At 42.6% G+C, this 10854-nt stretch overlaps 1 protein-coding gene across 1 annotated transcript in view; it reads right to left on the bottom strand.

Annotated features, from left to right (window-relative positions):
- Nucleotides 1-1736: 1736 nt before the first annotated feature.
- The window catches only part of TRABD2B (TraB domain containing 2B), a 294690-nt gene continuing 285572 nt past the window's right edge, over nt 1737-10854 (bottom strand). The window contains exon 7 of the mRNA XM_009635758.2: nt 1737-1959. Within this exon, the coding sequence (XP_009634053.1) occupies nt 1737-1959 (223 nt within the window). The remainder of the gene's footprint in view (nt 1960-10854) is intronic.

The following is a 10854-nucleotide window of genomic DNA, read 5'->3' as shown; positions in this document are numbered from 1 at the left end:
ACAACGACAAACAAACCATGAATCCCAAAGTGTCTCTTGCTGCAGAGACTTTAAGATTGTGTGGAATCCTCTCTCCAGTCCTGGGGACTATGAGACAGGGCTGCTGGGAACGTAATGCAACTGTTTTCAGTCAGACTTTTATCATTATTATTATTATAATAATCATAATATCTTTTTTTTTTTCAAGGTGAAAAAGCACTGCTTCCTTGTTAAAAAAAGTTTGCAATCTATTTTTCTGGTTTTTTGAGTCTTCTTCCTTAACTAAGATGCTTTCATCACATATTTTTGATTTTTGGTTTGTAGATGACTTAGAAAAACACTGTTTCAACCAAAATTAATTTTCTGGTTGAAACGCTTGCATCCAAAGGGATTTTTCATCATGTTTTGCTGGGGGAAAAAAAACCCAAGATGCATTATTAAATGTAATAGTTTTTAAGATGGATTTTTTTTTTTCCCCACAGATGTTGTTCATTGCATTCAGGAATAGTAGCTGCTCGGATTGGGGGTACATTTTCAGTGACTGTAAGTTGTTATAACATTTCCATCTAAGTCACCAGAAGTACCATAGTCTACAAACAGAGGAATGTTCTGTACATCTGCACAACACAGGGGTTAATTTCGTTCCTGTGGTATTGAACAGGTTTTGGACAATCCATAATTCAGCATGGAGATTCCAGCTCTAAGCGTAATAATAGCAAGATGAAGAGGAATTTGTAGATGTTTTTTGCCCTCCAGGTTGTCCATCTGCATTAATACAACTGGTACAAAGAAGTTCTATAGATTAACGGGATACTATATCTTTATACCCTACAGACAGACCAAGTTCTGTTCTCATTTATGCTGGGGAAGGTTGTAGGCTTGTGTTTATATAAGATGAAGGAGAGAAGAAAATAACTCCAGTGGGATTACTCCAGACTTTAAAAGCAATTTTTTATTAAGAAGAAGCTGTCTTAATTTGAGTTAGCTAATGAATTAATCCCAGGGCAAAGAGGGAAATTGGTAATTTCCAAAGAAGTTAAATAGTTTAGTTAAAGACAACAGGAGAACTTAGAGGGTTATCTTGACTAATGACTTACTAAGTCATATAAAAATAACTGGGATTTTAGGTTGTAGCAGCTACTTTGAGTTAAGAATGCACCTATTTTTCTAATGGGCATAGGCCACAGAGAGCAGGATCTGCTTTATTCAGTGTAAGCTATGCTAATGAGATTTTAAAAAAAGTAGAATAAAGAAGTTCAGCAGATATGACCTTATTGGACAGTTGCTGTAAAAAGTAATAGTTAAAGAAACAAAGAAGCCATTCATTTGGTGTCAGTTCAGACATTTGCAGTGTCAGTTAGAAGACAAATATAGAAAATATTAATTTATCTGTTTCACCATCGCTACTGATTAATAGGGATGTTATTAACATATACAACAGGAAAAAATAAGTTTACCAGTTGAATAAATACATTTTTTCTTTTTCTTTTTTTTCTTTATATGAACATGTATATTTTACAAAACCCCATAGCACTATGGGAAATAAAGATCCTTCTACAAAAAGAAGATGTAAGTCAGTGTTACAATAAAGCTTTAAAGTTTCAAAATGTATCTGGGCAAAGAGACAAAATCAGCTAGAAGGCACTACTGATTCACTGAGAAGGTCCAGCTTGTAATGGTTGTTGTCTTAACCTCCAATTCGTTCATAAATTATCTCTCTTCTCTATTCCAAGGGATTGCACGTAATACTAATGTGGTCAGGAAGGCTGCAGTAGATTCAGGAGAAAAGAAGCTATGGCCACGCAGAGAGAAGAAGTTACTGATGGCCACAAAACGCTGGCTGAAGCTGAGCTTGTAGGCTGAGGCTGGGATGGGCGATCTGAACGCGGTCTCTGATCCAGGCGGTTTGAAATCCAAATGGGAGGTTTGACTGTGATGTAGCCATTGGTTATCCTGATATAGGAAGGCAACGTGGTGGTGCTAAAAGAAAACACAAAAGAAGGAAATTAAACAGGAGAACCCTTATTTCTGCTCCGTGAGCTGTCATTCTACGTGGTAGTAATAACAATGGTGACAATTACAATTATTGTTTGCACACGTTAGATGAGCAGGGAGAGCCTCAGGGGCTGATAAGCGTGAAGACCTGGAAACAGCGCTGATTCAGGATGTCCCTCGGCTTCTGCCTGCTGGTAGAATATAGCCACAGGAGGGATCACTATTGATACATAGAACTTATTGCACTCTTTTTTTTTTAAGCATCCATTATTGGCCAGCATCAAAGACTGTGATTGATGTATCTTTGTGCTGACCCGGGATGACCTCATTCTTATGTTCTTAGGTACCTTCTTGCCACCAAAAGTCTCAAAATTTGCCATGTCTCACAGACATGTCTTACTCACCATGGACTGGATACTAAGTCCAGGAGAGGCCGCAAAACATGTCCTTCCCTTATTTCACAAGCCATAAAGTATTTCTCAGGATTCCCTTACACAACTGACAATCTTGAGCAGAGGAGACCAAGCAGGTTTGTTTCTTTTCCTGGCTTTAAGCCATTTTGGATCAAATCACAATGCCAAACCCAGGCTCAGGGTGAAGTTTCCCTGTCTGTGTATTTGCCTCAACAGCAGTGTGATTGCTTATTGATTGTAGTTTGAGTTAGTACTTTGATTTGAATTTGCAGGTTGGAATTCATCATGATTCCCATGACACTGAAGGTCAAAAAGGTCCATTTACAATTGATTTGGAAGTTTTACGTTGGAATCTCTGTTTCATAAAATGCTTCCATTGCATCCATTACTGAATGATCCATAATCCACCAGTTGTCATGAAGCAACACAACCAAGCATGCAAACTGTGCAAGGTGGATTCCGGAGTTAAAAACAAGGCATTCTGCTGAGGAGCAAGGAGAAAAAAGACAAGTTCCCCTGGAATCAAGATGTGACACTAATACCTGCAGATTCACTGGATTGCTTTTAAAATCTTCCATAAAGGGGATTTGGAGGCACTGAAAATGACTGTCAAATAAGTTTTTTATGGGGTAAGAAGCTATGGAGTCCTATAAATATTTAGATAGTGACCTTGGAAGAAAAAGGCTGCTCCTTGCATAATATCAGATAAAAGGAACAATACCTTACTCCAGATTCTTGCACAGAAATAGAATTTAGTAGCACCGAAGGCTTTTGCCTTTTTCTGTCTAAGCAATAACAAGATAGCCTTCAGCTCAGATGCTTCAAATGTGTTGAGTCAATCACAAACTGAGAAGATCAGGGTCCACCCAAAAGAGGGCACTGGTAAACACACACGCAGGTCAACATCAAGTCTAATAGACAAACACTGCACATTACACTTCACCCTGGGTTTTGGGATAATTAATTTAATTTCTTCCCTCATCCTTTATACTGTCATCTCATCTTCCAGGTGGGATGGTTGTTCTGTAGCTAGAAGTGATCTTAACTAATGTGCGAATACTAAAGTGTGAGTAAAAAGAAAAGGCAGTCTAGAATGAAAGCCATGGGAATTGCTTTGGGGGAGCAGATAATCCATCGAACCAGTATTAGGTCTTTGACAGTGAGAAGCAGTGCTGCTCATTCCAGAGGAACAAACTGCTGTAAATAGAAAATTCTGAAATTGAACCTTGCTGGAGAAAGCTCTTACCTAAATTCCCATGGTGAGTGGTTGGTTTATGTCTGGAACTGATGATACAAGACACATAGCTTTAGCGCGTCTGCTATATTGCATCAAAACTGCTGCAGTCACTTAATACAAAGAGTTGATCTGGGATAAGCTAACGCCGCTGTTTCACATTTGTCCAGCTTTTTTGAGTGGTTAATTTAGCGCTGGCAAGAACGATACCCGATTAGGCGCTGTCTATCCAAGCTCCTGTAATATATGTAACATGAAGCACTAACGGCCTTCTCACAGCAAATACAAAGCATCCTTAAAGCATACTTCTGACAAAACTAGGGACTGCATGCTCTGAGTAATTCAACAGAAATGCAGCCATGCTCCAACTTCTGATCCCCATCTCATTTATCCTGTTGAGTGACGCTGTGGTGCACAGATCTGGCAACACTGACAGCGGGTTCACAACTTTGGGATTTTTCCCCTGTACCAGTTTTCCCTAAGGTAAGTATGGGTAGCTGCTTGTACTTGTCTTTTAGTTGCTGTTTGTCACTTTATAGAAATACACAATTTAGCCCTAAACTAAATTTCAAACTGCAAGGAGGGTCTGGGTTTCAATTTCAACTTAAAAAACATTGCTAAAATGCCATTTAGACTTCCAGTTTGGGTGTATCCTGCTCCTGAAACATTCTATGGGCTTGATCCTCCACTGAGGCTGCAATGTCCCTTGCGCAAGCTGTCCTTCCGCACTTCGGGGACGTATTGTGTGAGATGTCCGATGGGGGACACAGGCTGGCCAGGGAACCCATAAAAGAATCATGAGCCCATTCATCAGCAAACGACCTCTAAGGGATTCCTAAAGCAGCCTTAAATCAACATTTTATATTTCCATATGAATTTTCCATTTTCTAGTCAACTGCCAGAAATGTTTTGTTGGTCTTTTGTTGGTTTTTTTTTTTTTGCCCTTGAAAACAAGTATTTTTTGGGAAAAAAACCCTATGGTTTACTTAAAATCCCAGAGTTTCCTGTCAAAAGACATTAGATTTCTATAAAGGCTTCCTTGTTAAGATAAATACTGTTCAGTGGGGTTGTTTGTTTTTAAAAAGCCTTTAAGTGCTTTACAAGAGAAGAACACGCCGCTTCCATTAATGTGTACAAAGCATGATAACAGCAGATGAATCACAGCTTATCCCTACAGGGCATTTTCTTAAATGCAACTTTACTTCTAGCATCCTACCTGACTAACAAGGTGGGTTAGAGATATTTAAAGAGGATGATCCCTTTTACCAAATGCTACAAAACTTGTAAAAGCTCCAAGTTTGTAACCAGGCTGTTTCTATAGGGAATGGGGAGAGAAACCTCTCCAGAAGGTGGTCCACCTCACTCCAGCGCAGGTCTCTAGGGGGTACTTACTCTTGCTCAGGGTCTTTCTTTTCCCAGGGGTTACAGAGGGGACCTAGACAGCCAGGTTGGATACAACCTAATCTTAGAGGTGGCCCTGGCATCAGGACATGACTTCTCCAAACTCCCTCTGAGCATGTTTGCATGTGCACATAGGATCTCACTGACCCTTGGACCTTCCCTAAGGATGAAAGCAGCAGCAGAGTCCCCTGAACTCAACTGGAAACTTCCATTGTCCTCAGGGAGGTTTTGATCATTCTTGAAATGAACATAGAGAATAATAAAAATGAATCACAGATCTGAGGGATAATAATCTAAATTATTATCACGCCTTCTCTTGCCAGCCCAGGATATTCTGTATTTCAGTCTTTTGTGTCTGATAAAAATATCTTTAATAAAACATTCCATATGATCTGTGGTGAACAGGCAACCACTGGCTCCACTGTTCGTACCTCTATTTTTTGCTTCTGTGTATGGGATTGTTTTAAAAATTTGGAAGACTCCAGGTATCTTTTAGCCAAATGACCTGCGGTATCATATTCATGAGCTTGTACTTTTGATCAGATAATAGGGCAGTTTTTCAAATCAGTGCATTAGTCATACATTGTCTTACCATCATTAGAACATGTAAAACTTTCCCAAAAAATGGGGCCCCAGGCAGAGGCTTTGTGAACAGACCCTACTGAATCCAATTACACGATTCAAGTCCTCTGCGCTGGGGGCATGCTGAAGCACCTTGATGACTGGGGAGCATTTTGGCAGTGAAAAATAAAACAAACACACATGCAAGCCTTTGGGGGAATTTCTGTTCTGGTTTAGCTTGCAAGGACTTTGCAAGGAGCTCACAAGCTAATTTTTAGTGTGACTTGGCTTATACATGTAAGCAGGGCTCATCTGACCACATGTGACACCACAGCACAATCACAGAAGACAGGACCAAAAGGGACTTTCTGGCCCATCTGTCCCAAAGACGGGAACAAGAGCTACACCCTTCCTGACATTTATGTCTAATCCAATCTCAAAAAACCCCTACGATGATAGCAATTCCAGAGTCCCTGCAGACATCTATTCCAGCATTTCACTATTCCCAACGTTCAGAGTTACTGTCTAATGTTTCACCAAATTTTCCTTGCTACAGCGCAAGTTTGTGACTTCTCGTGTCCCCAGGGACAGGTTTATTCCTTTCCTCTTCTCAGCAGCCTTTCATGTGTTTTGAAGACTTAACCATGTTTCACCTCAGCCTTCTGTCTTTTAAACGAACAATTCCCTCCTCCTTTCTCCTCAAGTCCTCAGGTGCTCTCCCTCCGTCCTTTCTTCTACTCTCCCCTGGATCTGCATCTTCTCTGCAATGAGATGCCCCAAACTGGAAATGGTAGATCTAGCCGAGATATTACCAGCCCTATGCTTTGTGCAGTAGGTACCACTGCTCCTTTATTTGCAAAACAAAAGAAAAGTGCATGAAAAATATGTAATCTCTAGGAAGATGGTCTTTTCATTCCTTTTTGCCCCCGAAGCCCAAACCATTTTTATGGTCCCAGTAACTGTTCTGAAGCTGATGGAAAATTGATGGTGCTCTGAGGGAGTGGGGACCGACTGAATTATAGTGATATTTCCATGCATTTTTAATCTGCTGCCATGCCTTGCTCCCAACACGGTTTCTGCTCAGGGTGGAGGAAGTGACCCTTTTAAACATAACTTACAAAGTGTTTGGGGATTTTTCTGGATCAAAGGAACTACATAAACACATGACAACTATTTTTAATAAATGTAAACAAATGTAGACTCAGACAGCCTTTCTGAGAATAGCATCTGATGAAAGAAGCTTATCAAGAGAATGTGCCAGCATAGATTGAACCCTGAAAAAAATGCATGTTTCAATTGAAAATGTAAAGAGCTAGTAAACGGAAAAAAAATTTCTGAGTAAATACAATAATGGCTGTTTTGCATTTGTGATTTGATGTTAACCTTATGATGGCTAGGGTTTTTTTAAGTGATATTAAGCATATGCTTCCTGTTTCTTTTCAAACAAATTTTGCCCTATTTTTCTCCTTTTCATTTAATGAACAGATGTGAAAGGAGTTGATCACATTATTTTTCTGGTGATCAGAAATAATGTTCTGCTAGTGAAGATAATTATTCTTGGAACTAACCAGACCTATTTATGTCACCAAAATTTATTAATCAAGATTTGAAAAATACATCTGCTTAAAGTACTGGGACCAACCCGTTGCACTATGTAAACAAGCTGGCTGGCAAGAAGTCTGACCACACGTTTGAAAGAAAAGAATATGTGCTCAACCAAGAGGAAAAAAGAGTACCTTGGGGGGAAAAAAATCACACGAGATACAAGTCACAAGGATTTAACTGTGAAAACCACTAGAGTAACCTCTTAAAAGGAATGTGAAGTCCCCATCTTCTGAAATTTTCATACCCTTATTCGATGTGTTTCTGGAAGGGATTCTTTAGATCAGCATAGGCTCCATTTCCCCCAAGCTTCATCTGTCTCTTCATCATTGCCTTCCTCATGGACACCATTCTTGCAGCCTGAGGGATAAATCCTGCAGGATGCTGAGCCTCTTGGTCCCAGGCTAGCAGGATGCTAAGCACTGCAAGCACACGAGTACTTCCAGCAAGGCTAGTATTCACATACCTACAACTCAGCACGTACTAAAGTCCTTTGTGGGATCAAGGCCAAGAGGCTCATGCTTTCACAAGGTTCAGTTCATTAAAAAAAAATAATAATCCAACCTGGATCTGATTAGACAATCCAGTTTTGGTCCAGAGGAGGCCACTACTTATTTGCAGTAGTGTAGTAAACTGCCTTTGCATGTCTGAATGAGTAAGCAATATCACATGCTGGTTTGTGGCCAACAGAGAAGACAGGGGATGAGCCAAAGAGTCTTATCTCTACTATTTTCCCTTTACCCGGGGTTATTGGGAGCCCAGATCTTTGGCCACTTTCCACATTGCGAGCATCTGCCCTCTCCGGAAGCATCACAGCTGCAGAGTGGTGGGGGGCAGCTACAGCCACGCTATCGATGGAGGGGGTCAGGCAACAACATCAGGAGCATTTCAACATCCCGTCACTGTCAATCTGAGCTCTCCTTCTGACAAGACTTAAATGGAAACCATCTTTCCATGTGAGAGGAATGTCAAGCTCCAGTCCAGCCTTATTTCAACACTCTGGCTCCTCTAGAGACTGACAGCGAGCAATTCCCCTCCTTGAAGCGGGCACCTGTGAGCCTCCAACCCTCGTGCAGAGGCAAAAGGCAGTGCTTGTCTGCTGATAGAGGTCTAATCCCCCAGCCCTGCACTTTGTTAGGACGCACAAGTTTCACCAGGCATTGGCTCTGAAAGGACAGAAAGCCACGAACGAGCATACCAGGAACCCGAGCCACACTGTCACCCTGTGCTCAAGCGCAGGAAGGGTGGTGGCAGGTAGCAGAACACTGCATGCAGGGATGGGATGGCTGGGCAAGCAACGTGAGGCACCATCCCCTCCTGAACACACAGGACCCGAGGCTGTCAGCAGCACCTGCATAAGACACCATCAAGGAGAATCACAGGCAGGCCTTCAGATGCCCTGGCCTTCAACAGGATTTAAAGGGTGGGATTAATTGTAGTTATCTCAGACACAGGCTTATAGTTGGAGCTATTTAACGGTGTTCCCGCTCTAGTTCGTGGGGAACAAGATGTCTCAAAAGGACAATCCTTTCCTCACAAAGGCACGCCTATAAGGTAGGCGAGATGACCTGCTTCTGAAGATCTTTGGAATTCTGGTCTCCCAAACCTCAGCCAAGCTCTAACCCCAGTGAGGGCTTTGACTGGTAAGGACAGGTTCCTAAACTGGGATGGGGCCACAGGAAGAGGAAAACTGCCAATTCTGCAGCACAAAAAGCAGTGCCTGGTGGGGACACAGCTCCTCTCCCTGGTCCCATAGCAGCTCCCCAACAATGGGCATGGCAGGGGCTGGTGTCCTCTGTTTGGGGTCTTGGCTCTGAACTTTGACATGAAGGAGAAGAAGGTGGCTTGCTTAGCCCAGTGGCTCCAGGGAGGCCATGCTGGTGTAAGCAGGAGGAGGCTCAGTGCTGAAATCCAGCTCAAATGCCTCTGGTGCAGTTTTGACTCCCTCTCTGGATGGGCCATGGGCTGGAAGCCAGGAGATTTGTTTTTTATCCCTGTGTCACCCACCAAGGAACCATCAAAACCTCGTTAAATCACTTTACTTCTATTACTCCCCTGACTCTGATCTGAGTCAAGACCTTGAAGCGTTAGTGTGACACCACCAGCATTAACCCAACGTGAAGCGTTTTGCAGGCTCTCCCTGTGATTTGCAGGTCCCAATTGCCCAGGCCACCTGCAAAATACCTCCATGATGACAAATTCAGCCCTGGAGTGACATTGACCTGCAGTGAGGCTGAGCGCTACCAGGGGCATCCTAAAGCCACGGGTATGTCATGTTGTTAAGGCAAAGCGTATCATCTGCTGTGGGGTCAGAGGAAGGGACGGGGATGGGATGGGAAGGGACAGGGGCAGTGGGGACTCCTGCGTCAGAGACAGGGGAGAGGAGGCGAGGAGTTTGCTGTCACAGCGATGCAGCCTGAGGGTCCCCCAAGCATGGGGACACACGCATGCAAAGGTGGACACGAGGATGGATCTGGCAGGTAGGGAAGGAGCAGGTGAGAAACAACTCCAGCACAGCCCGAGGGCCCTTTTCTGAAGTGAACTTTCAGCATGTGGGAAAGTTTCCTGCACCTCGCGGTCAGGTTTAGCTTTCCCCCATCCCCAGAGGAGACTGCGTATGGCCCTTTTCAACTGCCTGCCCTGAAATCCTTCAGGAGAACCCTGCAAATGCAAATCCTGCACCCACACATGTGGCAGCAGCAGAATCAGGCACGCCACCCCTTTCCAGACAACTGCAGAATGGTGTAAAAACACAGAACATTGTAAAAACCAATAACCTTTGAAGCACACCCTCTGAGTAATTACCCCATTCCCATCTAATGACTTAAAGATGTTATATTCCTCTCTGATTTGGCAACAACAAAGATTTCGACCTTATTAAAACCAGCCCGTCAGGAAACTACATGTCATCCTTTAAAAAAGAAAAAAAAAAAGGCAAAAAAAGAGGGAAAAAAAAGAAATTAAATTCTTTAAAATCCCTGTGAACAATAATTCAAGATACTGTAGCTGAAGACTCATGATTTGTTGTAGAGTGTCTGGGTGGTCCAGGAGATGACAACATTAGCTCTTTCCTTTGCCCGTCTAAGAAATGCTTTGATGATTCTCTAATATCCTAAGAATATCCCCCCGTGATTCTGCGCTGGGACGAGGCAATCACAGAGCTGGGATAATGCATCCCAGTTTCACCCAGGGCCTGGCCCTTGCTAAGAGGTAGCTCAGAGCCCTTTGTTTCACCAGTTCTGTACAGATATCTGCGCCAGGATGTGTTCATGATAGTCTAAATACTGATGTGGGCTCAGAAACATCCACGAACTCACCCCCACCCACCGCACACATCTGGCTGTGTACCTGATTTGTACGTGCAATTAAGGCACTCATCACCATGGCACATCAAGGGGCTTGGTATGGTAAAAATCTTGCCAGTGATGCAATCTGTGAAGATTTTTGGGTGACCTGCTGATATACAACACGTAAAGAGTTCATTTGATGATGCTGCAATCAGGTGGTTTTGAACCAAATCCCAGGCACGAGCAGAATATCTATCTTTTGTCCATATTTTGTAAACTGCCTGCTCTCACCAATAGAGCCCCACATGCAAAACAATTTGCATTTTTGGGGTGGTCAAAATCTTAATCCATATTTTATATCTTGGTCTCAACCTTTCAATAA

This window comes from Egretta garzetta, unplaced genomic scaffold (assembly GCF_000687185.1).
Source record: "Egretta garzetta isolate BGI_Z169 unplaced genomic scaffold, ASM68718v1 scaffold533, whole genome shotgun sequence".
Lineage (NCBI taxonomy): Eukaryota > Metazoa > Chordata > Aves > Pelecaniformes > Ardeidae > Egretta > Egretta garzetta.
This window is presented reverse-complemented; position numbering and strand designations above follow the sequence as displayed.